This window comes from Paroedura picta, chromosome 11, assembly GCF_049243985.1.
Source record: "Paroedura picta isolate Pp20150507F chromosome 11, Ppicta_v3.0, whole genome shotgun sequence".
Taxonomy (NCBI): domain Eukaryota; kingdom Metazoa; phylum Chordata; class Lepidosauria; order Squamata; family Gekkonidae; genus Paroedura; species Paroedura picta.
In genome coordinates, this window is record NC_135379.1 from 60,949,828 (window position 1) to 60,971,858 (window position 22,031).

Genomic DNA, 22,031 nt, shown 5'->3' on the forward strand with positions numbered 1-22,031 from the left:
GCATTTTTCATTTCTGGGGACATACAGGCTGATGCATTAGTGGGTGCAGGCTGGCTGTTAACAGGTATGGTACTGCCAAAGGTAAAATCTAGATGATTCTATTACTCACTTGTGATTCGGGGGCCAATAAGATTCACAATCCACTGTAGTCTAAGGCCACCGAAACCAAGGGGCCAAAAGACAAACATCACAGCTACACGCCTATTTTTGTAACTTCTAGCAATGTTCCTCCCAAATTTAGTGTTGTAATTTGGTGAGTGCTGTTCAGTTCAGTCAGTTAAACCACCATTTATATGAAATCTTTTTCTTAAAAAAAAGCACACCAGTTCTTCTATGTATCTAAACTTTTTTACCATTGAGAAACCCCTGAAATATTCTTCAGGCTTCGAGAAGCCCCAGAATGATGCGATAGTGCCCAATATGATTGGGAAGCATAGCCATGTACATGCCCATCTGGAGACCTCCCCTTCCCACCCCCTGCAGGCCCATATCTGGCCATTTTGGGAGGGGTGGGTGGGTCACCATGACCATATATAGTCATCTCACCTGATAAATGTGTGTATTCTCCCATGCTTGGGAGGGGGAGCTATGGAAGCGATTGGTTCCCTTGCTAGTGTTCTCTCATGGTTTCTGTGCCTGAGAGGGCATACCTACTCCCAATTGAAACCATATGCTGTCTGTCATTCCCCCCCATTAGTCCTCTGTGAACTTGCATGTCAGTTCTGGGGGTGTGGCCAGCTGACGTACCTTCTGGGGCTCCTCAGAGCCTGAACAATTATTTCAGGGGCTCCTCCATGGCAAAAGGTTGAAAAAAGCTGGATTGGAGCATTCCTGTGATAATTTGCAGATGGAATGTTCTTTTTTGGCCTGCTTGTTGGCTTGTATATACATCCCATCGGTTGTTTTCATACCTCCTGTCGCATTTTTGCCATCAGGGTCCTAACAAAGAACTATGGTTCCCGGTGGCCCAGCTGAGAAGAAGGCAGAAGAGAAGCATGCATCCAAGTAATAATCAAAACCAGTATCAAGCTGGATTGGACATAAATCTGGCACCAGTTGACAGCATTCATTGGGTAGTCTTTGTTGCTGTTTCTGCTGGGTGCTTTCTGGTTGGTTTTCAAATTATTTGGGTTTATCTGGTGACGCAAACTGCCTGGGGAGTTAATAGTGGCCAAAAGTTTGGGTATGCAACCTATATGCAACCTGCACATAGACAAGGAACTGAGGAATGCTCTAATCCAGAAGTCCCCATGATGCTCCCCATGTGTGCTGTGGTGTGTCCTGACCACACCTTTTATGGTGTCCATCAAGACCTGTGCTGCTCAGGCTATTGAAGATCTTAAGTTGTGGCAAAGGTATGGATTGTGGTGAAATATTGCATAGGAACTGCACTAAAGAAGATCTATGGACTGATTTGCCTTATGTAGAGAACAGAGGGGCATTGTTGGCACTTGATGGAAGATGAACCAGGTGTATAAGCCTTTGATGGTGTAGGTCAGCGGTCCGCAACCTGTTTGCGTATGCGCGGCAGCCCCCGCGAAATGTGCATGCACAGCAGGTCCACACATGTGAAGCAGGTCCTCACATGCGTGTTTGCGCCTGGTGGGACCGCAAACGTGCATGCGTGGCTGTTTCACGCATGCGCATATGCGTGGACATGCTGCGCATGCACGTTTGCACTCCTGGTGGGACCGCAAACGTGCACGCATGCACACATGCGCATTTGCGGCCCCACCGGCCGCAAATGCGTATGCACATACCTGCCGCGCATGCGCATTTGCGCTTCCGACGTGCTGGCGGACGCACTTCCCTCTCCCCACCCCCCGCAGAAAGAAGCTTGCTGGGCTGCAAGCTTTGGCAGCCGATTTGCTCATGGCCTGGTGAGTTTCTAGCTGTGAGGGGGGGGCGGGGAGCCTGGCGCCAAGGCCTTCACTGCCCGGCACCGGTCCGCAGCCCAGTGGGTGAGCATCACTGGTGCATTATGTTGTTAGGTCCAGTAATTGTGACATTGGAGTTTATATGGCAGCAAAATTGGCATCTGGGTTTGTTGCAAGCTGTAGTCCATGTTCACATTACATGTTGCATTGTTGTGGGTGAGGAGTTGTTTGAGATTGGGTGGTTGAAAGAAAAGGTTTACCCCCCAGTGTTTGGGAAAGAGAACTGTCATTATCCAGCAGAGGTTGTAAATCACTGATGATGTGTTGTACTGTCTTGAGCTGAGAGCTATATGTAACCACTAGTGTTGTTCTGTTGTCTTCTCTTTTGGGTCTGTCTTCTAACAGGTTTTCACTTGCTATCCTTCTGGCTTTGTTAATCTGTTCCCTGACCTCACTGGCTGGGCATTGTAGTTCCAAAAAGGTTTGTTGTAGATCATTTAGGTGGGAATCTCTGTCGGTGGGATTGAAACAGATGTGGTTGTAACGTAGGGCCTGGCTGTATACAATGGATTGTTTGGTGTGTTTAGGATGGTAGCTAGAGGCATGCAGGTACGTTTGTTGGCCATTAGGCTTTCGATATAAGGTGGTCTCTAGGCATCCATTGTTTATGTTAACAGTAGTGTCCAGAAAATGTATTTCTTGCATAGACTGTCAGGTTGATAGTGGGGTGTATTGTATGCCAACTGAGGCCTGCGGTGCCAGGCCTTGGACTTCCCCAAACCAGCAGGAATTAGCCCAGCAACTGGACAAGTACTAGGCTGAGCCAAATTCTAGGTACGGAAAAAGTCCCAGTGTGACTGAAGGTAATCTGTGGCACCTGTTGGTTCCTGTGGTAGCCATTTTGTGGCTTCACCCACGATGCTGTGTTGAACTTCCAAAGATGCTCACAAGCTCGAAAAGGTCATGGGGCCCTGCACTAATTGTTAACTGTCTCATCCCCATCTATGCTGGCAGTGAAGGCTCCATAAACATTAAAAATCCTCACTTTGACAAGATGAAAGAGGACGTCCTGTACCACTTTGGCCTTGGAACTGGCACCCACAATTTCCCCACCATGTTTGGAGATGTAAAGGTAAGAATAAAAATGGCATGCTAGAATATGAGTGAGGAACCTAAGAGTTGAGCTGCAAAAGAAATGTTTAGTTTAAAATCCAAATATTTAATATAATTATAATTACATGGATAGAATAAGGGCCATTCTGCACAAGGACCAATGTTGCTAAATGTTTTCAGAATGCAGAAACGCTATATTAAATAGTGGAATTTCGTCATTCCGCATACCTTTATTTTTAGTGGAATATTGAAGTCCCAGTAGCGTTGTAATCATTCCTCACATGTTTCCGGTCTCGCTGGAATAGCCACAAAGGAAGCGATATTTTTCTGTGCTTCTTCCCGCCCCTGGCCGTCAATCAAATGGAACAGCCAATGAACTATTGTGTTCGTGATCCCAAAAGGCCCCTTTCCTTTTAAGAACTGTTTTTTAAAAAGCTGAAAACACCAGTAGCAACAAATATGTGTTCATTCGTAGCAACGAATCTGTGTTCATTCATTGTCTCAGAAAGACCTCTTTTGCTGGCATAGGAGCTCGCGATTAATCGTTTACACGCTCCTCAAGTAAAAAAAAAGAATCCTTCCATGGACTTCCTTATCCTACCCTCGACAAGGTTACAACAGGTTGTTTTGCGTACTCACAGAAACCAGTTGACTCCCACTGTGAAAGCTTTCAGCAATTCAAGGTTAAAAAGGCAAAGTTATCCCCTGTGCAAGCACTGGGTCATGTCTGACCCTTGGGGTGACGCCCTCCAGCGTTTTCATGGCAGATTCAATACGGGGTGGTTTGCCAGTGTCTTCCCCAGTCATTACCGTTTACCCCCCAGCTGAGTCAAGCTTGAGCCGGCTGCTGGGATTCAACTCCCAGCCTCATGGGCAAAGCTTTCAGACTGCATGTCTGCTGCCTTACCACTCTGCGCCACAAGAGGCCCTTAATTTAAGGTTACACACCGTTTAAAAGTTACCTCTTTTGACTTAATCACAGTCTTCGAATGCTGCAGAATGCTTGATATCATTATTTTTTCAGTGTTTTAATTATAAAATGGAACAGAAAAAGAAAAAGATTGTAGGAAGGAGAACAAAGAACAGACATCATATATATTTTAACTTCCTATTACATTAGTCAGCAGATAATGTTGCATTAGTATTCTACTTTCACCTCTAACCAGTTCAAATCTCACCAACTCTCAGGTCATTAGACACTTTTCATTATATACAAAAACTCCATAGTCCTTCGTTTTCAAGTCAACAGATTATCCCCCCTTTTAATAAAAAAGTCAGATATTTTGAGAGAGAGGGAGAGAGGAGAAGAAGAAGAAGAAGAGTTGGTTCTTATATGCCGCTTTTCCCTACCCGAAGGAGGCTCAAAGTGGCTTACAGTCGCCTTCCCATTCCTCTCCCCACAACAGACACCCTGTGGGGTGGGTGAGGCTGAGAGAGCCCTGATATCACTGCCCGGTCAGAACAGTTTTATCAGTGCTGTGGCGAGCCCAAGGTCACCCAGCTGGATGCATGTGGGGGAGTGCAGAATCGAACCTGGCATGCAAGATTAGAAGTCCGCACTCCTAACCACTACACCAAACTGGCTCTCTTTGGTGTAAGGAAGGCTGGCAACGAGGAAGGGGGCATACAGAAATGATTCAAAATCGTTGTTAGCGGGAAAACCCAAATGAAAGCATTTCTCCATCTGGCAGCCCCAAATTAGATTTCACTTTGAAAAATGAAATTGCTGTAACCTGTAACTCCTTATTATTAATCATCATCATCATTATTAATAATAAGTGAAAGGGTAATTTGGGCCTGCAACTGGAAAGGTGGATTTTAGTGTGGAAACGGATGAATCAGCCAGCCCCTTCAAAAGGCAAATCCTTTGTGTATCTTACTGCTTTGCTCCAGCCAAGTGTCTAGCACTCAAAGGATTCTCTCCTTTTCCTGCCATTTGTGCTAGTTTGTGTGCATTGGAGGGGACACTTCGCGGATGAAAACCTTTATCAGCTACATAGCTGGTCAGTTGGGAATCGCCGGCCCTGGTAATGAATTCCCCAACATCTGCGCATCAACGGATCGCTATGTGATGTACAAAGCTGGCCCTGTGCTGTCAGTCAGTGTAAGTATTTGCCTTTATGGGAGTGGACTGCATGGAAGGAGAGTCCCGTTCCTACCCCCACCCCCCGGAGAGAGTAGGAAGAATGAGCTTTCTCAGCCAGCCCCATGCCGCATGCAGAGCACAGGGATGCCAGCCTCCTGGTGGGACCTCGAGATCCCCTGGAATTATAGCTCATTTCCATACAACAGAGTTCAGTTCTCTTGAAGAAAATGGCCATTTCTGACGCAGGACTCCATGACGTTGAACCCCATTGTGGTTTCTGTCCTCTTTGGGTTCCAGCTACAGGTCTCACTCTGGATCTGGCAACCCTGCTCACTGTGGCAGGAGAGCAAGGCTGGGTTCATCACTTGCAAAGCCAGTCGAGAGTGGGTATCTCCTTCCACGTGGCTTGCAGGGCAAGGGCAGCTGGCTGGTAGAGGCGGTATTTGTGTAAAAACACATTGCACCTTCAGTATTGCACAGGAGATGCTAATAGAAATTGTGAGGTTTACCTCTTTGTCTGTTTTTTTTCTCCATTCCAGCATGGAATAGGGATGCCCTCTGCTTCTATCATGTTACATGAGCTGATCAAACTTCTGCACCATGCACGGTGCTCTAATGTCAGCCTCATTCGTCTTGGAACATCTGGTGGATTAGGTATTTCTTTCCCATGTCATTTCCCCTCCTTTTAAAAGGTGCGCTTCCTTAGCATTTAAACACCAGCACAGTCTTTAACAACATCACCAGACAAACAAGACATGTGCTATAGTGGTATTTCTCTCTTTGCATTCTATTTGTTTGTTTGTTTATTTACCGCCCTCCCCGAAAGCTCAGGGCATCTTACAGGGAACAAGAAAAGATAAAGATAACATATGGTAACAGGTGATAACAGTAATAACATTATAACAACAATAACTTAACATGATCATAACGATAACATTAGAAAATGGAATTGCAAGAGCCTCCGCTCAACTCTTACTGGGACCCAGTGGGTTAGGCGGACTGGTGTTCATCGTAGTAGAAGGGGGGGGAGCTGGGGGCCAATTGGAAACCATGGTTTGGGTCAACCTCAACCAAATGCCTGGTGGAGGAGCTCCCTTTTGCAGGCCCTGTGGAGCTGTTTAGATTCCGTCAGGGCCCTGATCTCCTCTGGGAGCTCGTTCCACCAGGTGGGGACCAGAATGGAGAAAACTCTGGCCCTGGTTGAGGTCAAGCGGGCTTCCTTGGGGCCAGGGACCACCAGGAGTTTGGATGTAGCAGAGCACAAGGCTCTTTGAGGAGTGTAGGTGGAGGGGCGGTCCTTCAGGTATACTGGGCACAGACCGTGTGTGGCCTTAAAGGTGATAACCAACATTTTAAGCTTGATCCGGAATTCAATCAGGGCAGTTGCTGGAGGATGGGCCGGATGTGGGACCTCCGAGGCGTTGCTGTGAGGATCCTGGCAGCCGCGTTCTGGACCAGTTGCAGTTTCTGGATCAAGGATAAGGGCAGGCCAGCATAGAGCAAGTTACAGAAGTCCAGCCTAGAGGTGACCATCGCGTGGATCATTATGGCTAGGTGTTCCAGGGCCAAGTAGGGCGCTAGTAGTTTGGCTTGGTGAAGGTGGTAAAATGCCAGCCGTGCTACCATCATGATCTGAGCCTCCATTGAGAGGGAGGCATCAAGTATCATTCCCAGGTTCCTGGTGGAGTGGGCCACTTTTAGCTGCACTCCATCCAGATTGGTTAGGTGCACTTCCTCACTTGGGCCTGTCCTGCCCAGGCACAGGACCTCCATCTTTGAAGGGTTGAACTTCAGGCGACTCTGCTTGAGCCATCTCGTCACTGCTTCCAGGCAGCTGGCTAATGCTTCTGGGGGAGAGTCAGGGCAGCCATCCATCAGGAGGAAGAGCTGGGTTTCATCAGCATATTGGTGGCAACCCAGCCCAAACCTCTGCACCTGTTGGGCAAGAGGGTGCATAAAGATGTTACATAGGGTTGGAGAGAGAATTTTACTTTGGCTTGCCACTGAACAAAGGATATATTGAGTACATATTAACACATATTACCTACTTTCTTTTCTAAGAGGTTATTAGGATAAGTGAAATTGATAGCAGCAAACTCGTGTGGGTGATGAACAGCAACAGGAGGGGGAGAAAAATCATATATCCTTCTAAACAAACAGGACTGGAGCCAGGCTCTGTGGTGATCACCAAGCAGGCGGTAGATGCCACCTTCAAACCTCAGTTGCAACAGATGATCCTGGGGAAGCCCGTAATCCGCAGCACTGTCCTGGACAAGGAACTGGCTGAACAGCTGATGGAGTGTGGCAAGGAGCTGAACCAGTTCAACACTGTCACTGGGAACACGATGTGCACCCTGGATTTCTACGAGGGTAAGGCTGTTGCCCTCAAGGGTCGTCAACTTCAGATGAGGAAGAATCTGGAGATTTAAGAATGGAGTCTGGGGTGCAGTTTGGGAAGAGGAGGGGCCTCAGCTGGATATAATTCCATACAGTCTACGCCCAAAGCACCTATTTTCTCCAGGGGAAATTATTTGGGTTACCAGGTCCCTTCTGGACATGCTTGGAAGAGGTGGGGGGAGGGGCCTTCTTGAGCAGCCCCATATCAGAAGGAAGTGAAAGCAGCAGCGTCAAGGATCAGCTTAGGGCTGATCCTGCGTTGAGCAGGGCGTTGGACTAGATGGCTTGTATGGCCCCTTCCAACTCTATGATTCTATGATTCTAGTATTCTATGCTTCAGGGTGATCCTCCATTGAGCATGGGAGAGGACTAGATGGCCTGTATGGCCCCTTCCAACTCTATGATTCTATGATTCTAGGATATTTGGTGGCTTGGCCGCATCCAGCGCAAGCGCAGAGGATATCCTTAGAGCGCACACGTGGGGAACCAGGGGAGGGCCGCCATATCTTGCCGCCATGGAGAGGAAAGATGATCCCTCTGGGTCTCTCTAGGTCTCCTCCCTGCCCTGCGGTTCAACTCAGGCTTCACCTCCACCCATTGCTGTGCCTTGGAGTTGGTGACCTCCATGGCCTTAGCCATTTCTCATTACGCATGAGCAGACTTCCCTCTTATGTTGAATCTTCTTGTTGGGTATGCCTCGATTTCTTATTGAGGATAACTTCCAGCCCCTTAGGTAGCCCCCTCCCCGCCCTCCAGTAATGAGTAGGAGAGAGACAAAGTGACAGGGAAGGCCAGAGGGGGGAGGCCTTCTCTCCCTAGCCTTCCCTGTCACCTTAAAGGTAAAGGTATCCCCTGTGCAAGCACCGAGTCATGTCTGACCCTTGGGGTGACGCCCTCTAGCGTTTTCATGGCAGACTCAATACAGGGTGGTTTGCCAGTGCCTTCCCCAGTCATTACCGATTTACCCCCCAGCAGCAAGCTGGGTCCTCATTTTACCGACCTCGGAAGGATGGAAGGCTGAGTCAACCTTGAGCCAACTGCTGGGTTCGAACTCCCAGCCTCATGGGCAAAGCTTTCAGACGGCTGCCTTACCACTCTGCGCCACAAGAGGCTCATAACAGTCAGCTTACAGTCAGCAAATCAGTGGCCAGGGGCAAACTGGCAGCAATAGGACACAATAGGGATGCTTCACACATCCCAGTTAGGCCCTGCCTTGGACAGGCTACGCCCACTCTCCGTCCAGCCAGCCCTTAGGCTGGTATTTTAACAGCAAAGTGCTGTTAAAGATACTGTTAGGGATTATGGCTTGCTTTTATGCTTGTTCCTTTTTATTATTTTTAATCAGTCAAGCTTCAAAATGCAGATTCAGGGACTTTTACTAGCTAATTAACCACTTGGCTATTATGTGAGACAGGATGCTGGACTGGATGGACCACTGGTCTGACCAACCGTGATCTTCGGATGTTCTTAGGATGGCCTTGGCTACCGTGCCCTGCTATTGGCTGTCCGGAGGAACTGGTTGGCCATTGTGTGATACAGAATGCTGAACGAGATGGACCACTAGTCTGACTCAGCATAATTATTCTGATATTCTCATATTTTACCTTCTTTTCAGTCCCATCAATAAGCTTCCAGCTTTCTCCCCATAGATTCCAGTGCTACTCTTGGGGGCACACACAAAAAGAAATACCTAAGAAATGCCATAAGGTTAGATCAGGGGTAGTCAAACTGTGGCCCTCCAGATGTCCATGGACTACAATTCCTAGGAGCCCCTGCCAGCAAATGCTGGCAGGGGGCTCCTGGGAATTGTAGTCCACGGACATCTGGAGGGCCGCAGTTTGACTACCCCTGGGTTAGATGATCTTGTAGGAGAAGCATCTGGGAACCTATCGATACAGTTCCTTAATGGGTAAAAATCTGTATTTCATGTCCCTGCAGGTCAGGCACGCCTTGATGGCGCCATATGTTTGTTCACCCAGGAAGAGAAATTGAAGTACCTGACAGCAGCTCATGAGGCTGGCGTGAAAAATATAGAGATGGAATCTTCCATCGTGGCAGTCATGTGCAATCAAACTGGCATCAGAGGTAATGGGAAGGAGGGGCAACCTGTAATGGATGGCACATTCCTGGAGATTTGGGAGTGGGTCAGGGGGAGGGCAGGGTTTGGGGTGGGAAGGGACCCAAGAGGTCCACCCTCCCAACAGTGTAAGACTTAGTGACATGATTAGAAAAGGGCATGGGATGTATTCATTTTCTGCCATTGCTTTACATGTAAAATATGTTTAAAATTAGTATTTATATTAGGGCAATTTCTTGGATAAGGTTTAAGGTTAGCTTCAGCACAGGTATCGTTTGGGCGTTGATGGTTTAGTGGGAGCGTTAGAGATAGGGAAGGATCCATACTGCATAGATTGTCCCCTCTTTTCATTTTTCTGACCCACTATCCCTTGGCTACTGCCCTCTCTAGATGTGCCTAAACCCTTTGACCTGTGGGAAGAAAGGTTGGGGGAGCTTGGTCTGTTTAGCCTGGAGAGGAGACGACTGAGAGGGGATCTGATAAACATCTTCAAGTATTTAAAAGGGTGCCACATGGAGGATGGAGCAGAATTGTTCTCTCTTGCCCCGGAAGGACGGACCAGAACCAATGGGATGAAATTAATTCAAAAGAAATTCCGTCTAAACATCCAGAAGAAGTTCCTGACAGTTAGAGCGGTTTCTCAGTGGAACAGGCTTCCTCGGGAGGTGGTGGGTTCTCCATCTTTGGAAATTTTTAAACAGAGTAGTTCAGCAGTGGAATAGGCTGCCTAAGGAGGTGGTGAGCTCCCCCTCACTGGCAGTGTTCAAGCAAGGGTTGGATACACACTTTTCTTGAATGCTTTGGGCTGATCTTGCATTGAGCAGTGGGTTGGACTAGATGACCTGTATGGCCCCTTCCAACTCTATGATTCTGTGATTCTGTGATTCTGTGATATGTCTTGGTCTCCAAACCCCTCACCATCTTTGTTGCCCTCCTCAGGACACATTCCAGTTTGTCAACATCCCTCTTCAACTGAGGTGCCCAAAACTGAACACAGTCCTCCAAGTGAGGCCGAACCAGAGCAGAGTAAAGCGGTACCATCACCTTCCCGTGATCTGGACACGATACTCCGTTTGATACAGCCCAAAATGCCATTTTAGCCACTGAGTCACACTGCTGACTCATGTTCAATGTATGGTCCACTAAGACTCCTAATTCCTTTTTGCATATGCTACTGCCAAGACAAGTCTCTCCCATCTTATACTGGTGTATTTGGTTTTTCCTACGTAAATGTAGAACTTTACATTTGTCCCTATTGAACTTCATTTTATTCAGTTTAGCCCACTTCTCGAGCCTATCAAGATCATCCTGTATTCAGTTGCTGTCTTCAGTTGTGTTTGCTACCCCTCCCAGTTTAGTATCATCTGCAAGTGTCCCCTCCAATCCCTCATCCAAATCATTTATAAATATGTTGAACAACACAGGCCCCAGGACAGATCCTTGGGGTACTCCACTTGTCACTCTTCTCCAAGAAGATGCTGAACCATTAACAAGTATCCTCTTGGTACGATTTGTCAACCAGTTATTGATCCACCTGACAGAATCAGGATCCATAACACATTTTACAAACTTGTGAACAAGAATATAATGTGGAAACTTATCAAAAGCATTACTGAAATCCAGATAAATTATGTCCACGGCATTCCCCTGATCCAGCAAGGTAGTCACTTTCTCAAAAAAAGAAATAAGGTTGGACATGACTTATTCTTATATTCATCCAAATACACTCAACTGAATTTTCATGCTCGAGTACCTGTATCTCTTCACAAGTATAAAAATTCCTAACTATTGCTACACCTCCCCCCTTCTTTTCTTGTCTGTCACTTCTGAATAGATTGTACCTCTCAATTTTAGTATTCCATTTGTGAGTATTATCCCACCAAGTTTCTGTGATTCCTATTAGGTCATAGCCCCCTTCCTCTATTATGACTACTAGTTCCTCCTGCTTGTTTCCCATACTCTGTGCATTGGTGCAGAGACATCATAGTCCATCCTTTGTGTGCCTCATGGTTTTGCTTTTTGAACTTCCTTGTAAGCTAGTAGTTCCCTGCTTATGTAACATTCCCTGTAGATTTGAGATCTTCTCATGTTCAGATCTTGCCATCACACCAAGTTCTGAATTTACGTCTCGCTCCTCCTGGTGTCTAGTTTAAAGTCCTCTTCACCAGGTGTGCAAAGGTTTTTCCAAAAAATTCTTTTTCCATCCTTTGTGAGGTGCACACCGTCTCCTGTTTCTTCATACCCTTGGGAGCAAAACTAAAACTGTTTCTTGTGGGGAACTGTGAAGTGTTTCCAGGGCTTTGTGGGGTCGGCGGGGGAGAAGACCTAGGGCCATTCCGCACGAGTTCAAAGTAGCAGAAGGGTTGCAAATGGTAAACGCTACTAATTTGCCGTTCCGATTGACGTCGCACACAATCTGCAACAGTCCTGCTACACTAGCGCTCTCTCCTCCGAACTTCCGGCAAAGCGATCGCCATTTGTTTTCCTTGGAGCAAGCAGGGAAAGCAACGAACCAGCGAGGCTTCATTCACCCAGCGAGGCTTCTCCGGCTACAGTACCTCCACAGAAGTGCTTTAAAGCTACCCTAAGTCCCCAAGCACAACACAGCCCCCTGTTCACCAGTTCCCTTTAATTTCGGCCCAAAATTTCAACCCTGCGGGGGGGGGGTTCCACTTGGGGAAACGATGAATCGCCAGCTCACATGCCAGCTAGATGGGTCTCTCCGTTGCAACGAATCAACGCATATTCGTTGCAACGTGTGTGTTTTTTTTTAAACCTGTGCTTAAAGGGAAAGGTGCTTTTCCGGAGCATGATAACAACCGCCCATTGGCTGTTCGTTTGATTGACGGCCAGGGGCAGGAACAAGCGCAGAAAAAATTGCTTCCTTTCTAGCGATTCCTGCGAGACTGGAAACCTGTGGGGAACGAATGAAACGCTACTGGATTCCACTACAAATGAAGGTATGCGGAATGCTGAGATTCCACTATTTAAAATTGCGTTTCCGCTTTGTGGAACCAATTAGCAAAATTGGTCCTTGTGCGGAAAGGCCCCTAAAATTCTCACCTGTGGGGGACTGTAACTTTTTTCCTGGTCTACGTTGGGGCTTGTTCTTTATGTTGGGGCTTGTTCTTCTACGTTGTTCTACGTTGGGGCTTGTTCTTCTAAAGTCATTTATACATCCCATGGCCCTTCCAAACCATGACACAAACTCTTCCCCTGGTCTAATGCTCCTGCTAAGCACAGAATCCGAACCCTAACCTGAGAATTAACCCTAACGGAAATCTGTATATTTTTACAAATTTATTCAACTCATATGACCTCTAAAGATATTTATATGATACCACCAAACCATGACAGAAACTCTTCCCCTGGTCTAATGCTCAAGTTAAACCCAAAACCTCCCCAAATTGCACAAAACAACCCTAAAACTAACCCTAAACTGAGAATTAACACAAAAACAATTCATTATTCTTAACATAATTTTTCATGTCAAATAATGTCTAAAGTTATTTTTACATACCCTAGCCCAGGGGTAGTCAAACTGCGGCTCTCCAGATGTCCATGGACTACAATTCCCAGGAGCCCCCTGCCAGCGAATGCTGGCAGGGGGCTCCTGGGAATTGTAGTCCATGGACATCTGGAGGGCCGCAGTTTGACTACCCCTGCCCTAGCCCTTCCAAACAATGACACAAACTCTTCCCTTGGCCTAATGCTCCTGCTAAATACACAACCTCCCCAACCTGAATCACATCAAAATTAACATTAATACAAATCTCTATATTCAAGTCATATGATGTCTAAAGTTATTTATACATCCCATGACCCTTCCAAACCATGACACAAACTCTTCCCCTAGTCTAATGTTCCTGCTAAACACACAACTTCCCAACCTGAGCCACACAAACCATAACCCTAACCCTAACATGAAAATTACGCCAAATTCAAATCCCTATATTTATACATATTTATTTAAATCATATGACATTAAAGTTATTTATACCTGAGAATGAACCGTAATATAGAACCATAGAATCATAGAATCATAGAATCATAGAATCATGGAGTTGGAAGGGGCCATACAGGCCATCTAGTCCAACCCCCTGCTCAACGCAGGATCAGCCCAAAGCATCCTAAAGCAAATCCCTAAACACAAAGCATCCTCAACCGAAACCACCAAACCCTAACCCAAACATGGCAATTGACTCTAATACAAATCAGTATATTTTAACATATTTATTCAAATCATATGATGTCTAAAGTTATTTATACATCCCATGGGCCCCCAAATCATGACACAAACACACAACCTCTCCAACCAGAATCACACCAAAGGTAACCCTAACATGAAAATTAACCCTAATACAAATCCCTATATTTTTACATAATTATACAAGTCATATGACATCTAAAGATATTTAGACATCCCGTGGCCCCTCCAAACTATGACACAAATTCTTTCATTAGCCTAACATTCCTACTAAACACACAACCTCCCCAACCTTCGTCACACCAAAGCTAACCCTATGAGAATTAACCTTAATACAAATCCCTGTATTTTAAAATATTTTGTCAAGTCATATGATGTCTATAGGTGTTTATGCATCCCGTGGCCCTTCCAGCCATGACACAAACTCTTCCCTTGGGCCCATTATGCACGGAGTGGAAAGTCTGCCTTCGGGGTGGAATGGCGGCGGCTAAAATCACCAATTATGCACGCTGCAGGCGGCAACCGGGTGCAGAGTCAACAGATGCCACCGAAAAAGCCTCATTAGCGAGATGCGGAAGAAAGTGGAGCTTCCTGGGACCAGGGCGCAACCAGAAGCGGCTCCGGAGTATCTGCGTGCATAATCAGATACTCTGGGTTTTGCCGCCGTTGTGTTCCATCCCATGCATAATCGGTTTGCTTCGCTTCTTCCTCCTCCTCGTTCTCCATGCCAACGTTTCAGCGGCCGTGCATAATAGGCCATAGACTCACTCTCCAGCTAAACACACAGCATCCCCAACCCAAGCCACACAAACCCTAACCCTTTGTGGGGTTAGATTTAGATTTGGAGTATTTCAACTAGGGGAGGTTGGGTGTTTAGCAGGAGCATGAGGACCAGAGAAGAGTTTGTGTCATGGTTTGGAAGGGCAAGGTAATGTAGAAATACTAGGGTTGTGCACAATGGGCCTTATTTGGACCGATTAGGATTCAGGATTGATTCGGATCGATTCAGATTTGGGATCAATTCAGATTTGGAATCAATCGATTTGGATTGATTTGGATTCTTCCAAATCATCCGAATCACTTTGGAGCCAATGCAAGTCAATGGGCCGATAACTTGCATTGGAAATCCTGCTTCCCCGCCTTTCCTAGGGGCTGGGGGGGAAGGAGTATAAGTTACACCACTCAAATTAGAGGAGCTACTTTGGAGGAGCTGGGAGGAGAACATTGACTCAGGAGCTTACTCAGGAGTTGACTGCTAGCTCCGCCCTCTGCTGAGTAGGCCTTTGTGCTATAAAAGGCTCTTGCTTGCCAGAGGCGCACACAACATAACAAAACCAAAAAGACTCTTGGGGTCTGAATTAAACCATAATACTGTGTAAGGAGCCTAGAGCAAGAGCTAAAGGACTCTTGGCTGTTGGCATTTTGCCTGAGGATCAAGCTGAAGGTTTCAGTGAAGTGTAGGACTGTTTGTGGAGCAGTTCAGATGAATCAAAGTGGCATGAAGACCGAAGAAGGTTGCGTAGTGACATGTACCATCTGCATAATGTGTTTAGCAGGAGCATTAGACCAGGGGAAGAGTTTGTGTCATGGTTTGGAAGGGCCATGGGATGTATAAATGACTTTAGACGTCATATGACTTGAATAAATATGTAAAAATATAGGGATTTGTATTAGGGATAATTCTCATGTTAGGGTTTATTTGGTTTGGGTTGTGGGTGCTGTATGTTTACCAGGAAAAGAGATGTTAACAATAGGGATATGTTTTAGGGTAAATTTTAATGTTAGGGTTACTTTTAGGGTTTGTGTGTCTCAGTTTGGGGAGGTTCTATGTTTAGCATTAGAATTTGACCAGGGGAAAAGTTTGTGTCATGGTTGGGAGGGGCCATGGGATGTATAAACAACTTTAGATTGTCATATGACTAGAATGTATATTGGAAGACCAACTCTGCTAAAAATGCAAACTCCGTTAAATTCTTACCTTGTCTTGCCGACAGCTTCATTTCCCAGAAAGTAGAGAGGGGAACCAGGGGCTCTGCTATTTTAGACTTAAAGGTATGTTGCGTAGAGTCCCATGGTCAGAAAGATTTAAAGAGATGGGAGTCCAAGAGGGCTGGGAGTTTCTTAAAAGTGAAATACTGAAGGCTCAATCATAAACAATTCCCTTGAGAAGAAAAGATGGAAGGAGCCTAAGGAAGCCAAGTTGGCTCCATAAGCAGTTGTCAACAGATTTGAGGAATAAAAAAGAGTCATTTAGGAAACGGAAGGAAGGCCTAATTACCAAGGATGAGTATAAACAAATAACCAATAATTGTAGGGGGAGTGTTAGAAAAGCTAAAGCTCAATATGAGCTTAGGCTAGCAAGAAATGCTAAACATAACAAAAAAGGCTTCTTTACTTATATTTCAAGCAAGAAAAAGAATAGTGACACCGTAGGACCACTGCGAGGACAGGAAAGTGAAATTATAACAGATGATGAAGAGAGGGCTGAACTGCTTAGCTCCTATTTCTCCTCTGTCTTCTCTTGTGAGAGAAATAGTGATCAATGTGGCAAAAATGTAACACAACACGGGGGTCGGGAATGGTAGCCTAGGATCACTGTTGGAACAGTCCACAAACACCTAGTTTCTTTAAATGAAACAAAGTCTTCTGGGCCAGATGAACTGCATCCAAGGGTATTAAAAGATCTTGCAGATGTCATCTCTGAATCTCTGTCCATTATTTTTTATACTTCTTGGAGAACAAGTGAGGTGCCAGACGATTGGAGGTGGGCAAATGTTGTCCCATCTTCAAGAAAGGGAAAAAGGAGGATCTGGGTAATTATCAACCCATCAGTTTGACATCTGTGGCCGGCAATATTTTGGAACAAATAATCAAACACTCGTTCCTTGAGCAGCTGGAACTGAGAGCTGTGATTTCTAAGACTCAGCATGGGTTTCACAAGAACAAGTCATGTCAGACGAGCATCTTCTTGGAAAAGAGTGACAAGTGGAGTACCCAAAGGATCTGTCCTGGGGCCTGTGTTGTTCAACATACTTATACATGATTTGGATGAGGGATTAGAGGAGATACTTATCAAATTTGCAGATAAACTGGGAGAGCTAGACTGAATAAAATGAAGTCCAATAAGGACAAATGTAAAGTTCTGCATTTAGGAAAAACCAATACACCAATATAAGATGGGGGAGACTCGTCTTGTCAGTAATATGTGCAAAAAGGAATTAGGAGTCTTAGTAGACCATACATTGAACATGAGTAAACAGTGTGACTCAGTGGCTAAAAAGGCAAATGGGATTTTGGGCTGTATCAGACGGAGTATTGGGTCCAGATCACGGGAGGTGATGGTACCACTTTACTCTGCTCTGGTTCGGTCTCACTTGGAGTACTGTGTTCAGTTTTGGGCACCCCAGTTGAAGAGGGATGTTGACAAACTGGTACGTGTCCAGAGGAGGGCAACAATGATGGTGAGGGGTTTGGAGACCAAGACGTATGAAGAAAGGTTGGGGGAGCCTGGTCTGTTTAGCCTAGAGAGGAGATGACTGAGAGGGGATCTGATAACCGTCTTCAGGTATTTAAAAGGGTGCCATATGGAGGATGGAGCAGAATTGTTCTCTCTTCCCAAGAGGGACAGACCAGAACGAATGGGATGAAATTAATTCAAAAGAAATTCCATCTAAACATTTGGAAGAAGTTCCTGACAGAGTGGTTTCTCAGTGGAACGGGCTTCCTCGGGAGGTGGTGGGTTCTCCATCTTTGGAAATTTTTAAACAGAGGTTAGATAGATAGCCATCTGATGGAGAGGCTGATTCTGTGAAGGCAGAGGGGTGGCAGGTTACAGTAGATGAGCAATTGGGATGTGAGTGTCCTGCATAGTGCAGGGGGTTGGACTAGATGACCCATGAGGTCCCTTCCAACTCTATGATTCTATGATTCTATGATTCAAGCCGTAAGTTTTCAATTTCAAGCACTCTTACTCAGCTCATGCCTAGAATAAATCGTTGTTGGTCTTAAAGGTGCTACTGGACTCCGGTTTTATTGTGCTACATGGCTACCCATTTGAATCTACTCTTATGTTAGGGTTAGAGTTAGTGATTGTGTGACTCAGGTTGGTGATATTGTGTGTTTAGCAGGAGCATTAGACTAGAGGAAGAATTTTTGTCATGGTTTGAGTGGCCATGGTATGTCTAAATAACTTTAGACTTCATATGACTTGAATAAATATGTAAAAATATAGAGATTTGTATTAGGGTTAATTCTCATGTTAGGGTTAGCTTTGGTGTGATTCAGGTTGGGGAAGTTGTTTGTTTAGTCGGAGCCTTAGGCCAAGGGAGGAGTTTGTGTCATAGTTTGGAAGGGCTGGGGGGTGTATAAACAACTTTAGACTTTATTTGACATGTAAAATTTATGTAAAAAATAGAGTTTTTGTATTAGGGTTGATTATCAGGTTAGGGTTTGGGTTAGCTTTGGTGTGGTTCTGATTATGCAGGTTGTGCGTTGAGCAGGAGCGTTAGGCTAAGGGAAGAATTTGTGTCATTGTTTGGAAGTGCCACAGATTGTATAAATACCTTTAGACCTCATTTGACATGTAGAAATATAGGGTATTGGGGTTAATTCTCAGGTTATGGACGCGGTTAGCTTTGGCGTGGTTCAGGTAGGGGAGGTTGTGTGTTTATCAGGAGTGTTAGGACAAGGGAAGAGTTTGTGCCATATTTTCGAAGTGCCAAGGGATGTTTAAATATCTTCAGACATCTTTTGACATATAGAAATGTTTTTTTTCAAATAGGGATTAGCAGTAGGTTAAATTCAAATGAGTAGCCGTGTTGGTCTGAAGTAACACAATAAAATCTGCAGTAGCATCTTTAAGACCAACAAAGAACCACAGACGAGGACTTCTGATTGGTTCTGATTGCGCCTACCTTGCTATGTGCAATCCAGTGAATAATTAGACTCTTGCCAGAATGAGTTACAATCTAATTAAGCCAACACAGAAGCAAAAGAAAACCTGAGTTGCACCACAACCATGAAGCAGCATAAACCAGGCCAGAAAAGGGGAGGGGGAGGGGGAATAGCATGAGGTTTTCCTGGTCTTTTGTGTAACTTAGAAGTTTCACATATCAAACTGCTTCACTTTTCACCTCCAGGTGCCGTGGTATGCGTCACACTCCTGAACAGGCTTCAAGGAGACCAGATCAACCTTTCTCGAGAAGCCCTGGCAGAGCTCGAATTGAGGCCACAGATACTGGTGGGGCATTTTATTAAGAAGCATCTGAGTAAAAAATGACACGTCCGCTTTAACTCTCATTAAAAGCTCCATGTTCCTTCATGGATGAATTCATGATGAAAATGTGGCTCATAATTGCTTACTCCTCGCCTGACAGCATGACAATCAATCCTCCTGAGCACTATACATTCAAAGGCATAACATGAATGACGATTAATTAAGTTCTAATGGACTTGCTGCATTTTCCACTGCAGCTAAGGAAATAGGTCCAGCATTAAAGGGAAAACTCGTAATTTGTTAAAGAGGCTTGCCTCTCCATCAACGCCTCTCCATCATCCGGGTTTTGTTGTGCTGAGAAACCAAACAAATCACCCTGTGAAACGAGTAAGGTCATGATGGAATCTATGGGAAGACTCTTGAGTGGGTTTGAATGGTAGGACTCTTTCAAGGGAGAGGGAGAGATTCTGGATTTGTCATTTTATTCCGGTACTAGAAAATAAGCCCTCTGCAGTCTAAATGCAGCGGGTGCTAGTGGGGCTCACGAGTCTGGTGGGTCGCGGTGGGGCAGGGGCGGCTCAGGCTGGGGCTGGCCATCCCACAGCATGGCGTAACTGTGAGTTGGAGGAGGTGAGAGTGGGGGCGAGGTGAGTGTCGGCAGCGCTGGGCGCGGAACAGCAAGTGTGCGCGGTGGGGCCAAGGCAGGGCGGGCCGTGTGGGCGCGGTGCTGCGGCGGCGCAAGTGAGGGCAGCATTTCCAAGGCCAGCCAGGGCGTGTTTCCACAGTACAGGGGCTGTCGTCGGAGGCATGGGTGGTGCTGCGGGTGGGCGCTACAGCGGCGTGTGGCGGCGTGGGCTGCTCCCGGGCGCGTGTGGCGGGCCCAGTTGTCGCGGAGGAGGAGGCGGCGGCAGGGCCGTGGCGGCTGGCCCTTGCTGGGCATTGGGCTGCATGCGGCTGTGTGCGGCTGTGTTGCGTGCGGCTCGCAATTAGTCCCTTGCCGCTGGACTGGACTGGCAATTGGAGGGCCCAATCGGCAGGTGCTTTGCACCTGCCAATTGGGCCCTCCAATTGTCAGTCTGGGGGAAGGGGCCTATCGGCACCCTTCCTCATCATGGACAGGGCCCACCCTCAGTGCCCTTACCAAATTATTTAATCTGCTCCACTAGGAGCAGATTAAAGACTAGGGGCAAAGCCCGTTGTATCCAAGAATACGCTAGAGCTTGGCAGTGGGAAGAGGAAGGGGAGGAGTTGTCCAGTCTGTAAGGTCATGGGGTTGAATGTGTGTGTTGTGTGGGAGGTTGTGGTGGTGTGGTGGCAAATGAGGGCAGGGGTGTGGAGATATGGGTGTCAAGAACGTGTGGTGTGGAATCTTTGTTGAGTGTGGGAGAGGACTGACCTTTGGGAATTGTGGCATAGTGGTTACAGATGAGCTTTCCAGAGCCATGTCCTCAGATATGTGAAGGGAAAATCAGACTGGAGACTCTTCTTAGGGGAAGATTACATGGCAACCAATTCCTCCCAGTTCTGCATCATTTCCCTTCTTGTGGGAATTAGGCCACATTCACCGAAATGCCCCTCTGCCCTAATACACATGGGGTAGTCACAGTACACAGGTGTCCACCCTGTTCCTTCTGTCTCCCATGTTTTCACTGTTGGTAAAATGTTATGTGCCCACATGCTTCTTTCATGGTTGCTCCTTAGAAGAACGGATTTTTGTACCCTGTTGTTTACTACCCAAAAGAGTCTCAAAGCAGTTTACAAACACCTTTTCCATTCGTCTCTCCACAATAGTCAACCTGTGAGGTATGTGGGGTTGTGAGAGATCTGAGAGAACTGGGAATGGGCCGCAGTGACCCAGCAGGCCTCAGGTGTCTCAAAGCATTTTCCAATCATCTTCCCTTTCTCTCCCCATAGCAGACTCCACATGAGGGAGGTGGGATACCGAGCCTCACAGGGAAGCTGGCAACCCTAAGAGGAAGACTCTCTGTGCACAGCAGTCTTGACCTTAGTAAGGTTTTTTATACTGTTTTTTATTTGACAGGCCAAGGTTATTTGCCAGGCCAATAAGTCATTCAGTTACTATGTGTCTCCAGATATTTACTTGTTCTCTATTTACAGTTTCAGGCTGTAAATATTTATTTAGATTTTCCTGCACTTTCCAGACTCACAGGACTGATGCTGGTCTGCCTGTCTGCGCCCCAGAATACAAACAGTTGCTGATAAGGGCTGGCCATAACCCATAGGCCAGGAGGGACACTCCTGCACCACTCCCTACCAACTGCAGGCAAAAATGGCTCATTTGAAGGCTGGACTCTGAGGCATTGTATGATTTTGAAATCCCATCTCCAAACGTCCAGGAATATTTCCAACCCAGGGGTAGCCAACCCACAGGTGTGGCATGGAGAGCTCCTGGAATGACAGCTCACCTGCAGAGTATACAGATGAGCTCCCCAGGCAGAAAGGGCTACTTTGGACAGGGTTGTGGTAGAGAAGAAACATTTAAGGCTTCCCACACAGGTTGTTGTTGAATTGAAAGACTTGAGGCTTACTGCACAGGGTTGTTGTGCAGATGAAACGGGAGACAAAAGAGCCAGTTTCCTCTGCAGAATAGCGCTGTGCAGTGGCCTCAAATCTGTAGAGAGTTGCAAAGAAGAAAGACAAATGGCTTGGCTGTGTCTAACCTCCGGGCAGAGCAGTATTTTAAGTGAGAAGGGGCTTTTCTGTGGCCTCCCTGTCAGGCAACTGTTTGGCAGAAGGGGAAAGCCCCCCCCCCCTCAAAAGGAAGGCCCTCAGGCTCCCCTACGTTGCTCTTGGAAAGGCCTCCCTCCCCTCAGTCAGGGCCCGTCAGAGGCTCCTTCACAGCAGGCCTGAAGGGGGGGAGGGGAGCACTCTGCAGCCTCCTGCCAGCTCTGTCAGGGTTCTGAGACCATTTGCAGTTGGACATGGCAGTTAGGACAGCCTTGAGTGGAAAAGTGCTGGCACAGCCTGTCCAAGCCTCTGTTCTCATCCCCCTTGGCAGCCCTACTGACCTCCTCTCCCTGCGGTGGTCAGGAGCAGAC

General features: G+C 46.5%; 1 protein-coding gene across 4 annotated transcripts; it reads left to right on the forward strand.

Moving 5' to 3' along the window:
* On the forward strand, positions 1 to 19,080 carry LOC143820347 (uridine phosphorylase 1-like). Of its 4 annotated transcripts, none has more exons than XM_077303014.1 (8): positions 1 to 64; positions 936 to 1,005; positions 2,892 to 3,009; positions 4,936 to 5,094; positions 5,616 to 5,730; positions 7,237 to 7,446; positions 9,412 to 9,558; positions 18,896 to 19,080. In XM_077303014.1, exons 2-8 carry the CDS (start codon positions 953 to 955, stop codon positions 19,033 to 19,035), a joined length of 942 nt encoding a protein of 313 aa, XP_077159129.1. In that variant the 5' UTR covers positions 1 to 64; positions 936 to 952; the 3' UTR covers positions 19,036 to 19,080. The 4 variants fall into 4 exon arrangements, with proteins under 4 accessions (XP_077159129.1, XP_077159131.1, XP_077159132.1 ...); XM_077303016.1 differs by having other exon boundaries at positions 11 to 64; positions 936 to 1,109; XM_077303017.1 differs by having other exon boundaries at positions 11 to 64; positions 936 to 1,073.
* The last annotated feature ends 2,951 nt before the right edge of the window (positions 19,081 to 22,031 follow it).

Bases quoted from the DNA above. Each gene is read 5' to 3' on its own strand.
- LOC143820347 (XM_077303014.1), top strand. From the start codon at position 953: ATGGTTCCCGGTGGCCCAGCTGAGAAGAAGGCAGAAGAGAAGCATGCA. The intron at 3,010-4,935 runs GTAAGAATAAAA...CATTTGTGCTAG, and splicing joins CCATGTTTGGAGATGTAAAG to TTTGTGTGCATTGGAGGGGA. The intron at 7,447-9,411 runs GTAAGGCTGTTG...ATGTCCCTGCAG, and splicing joins CACCCTGGATTTCTACGAGG to GTCAGGCACGCCTTGATGGC.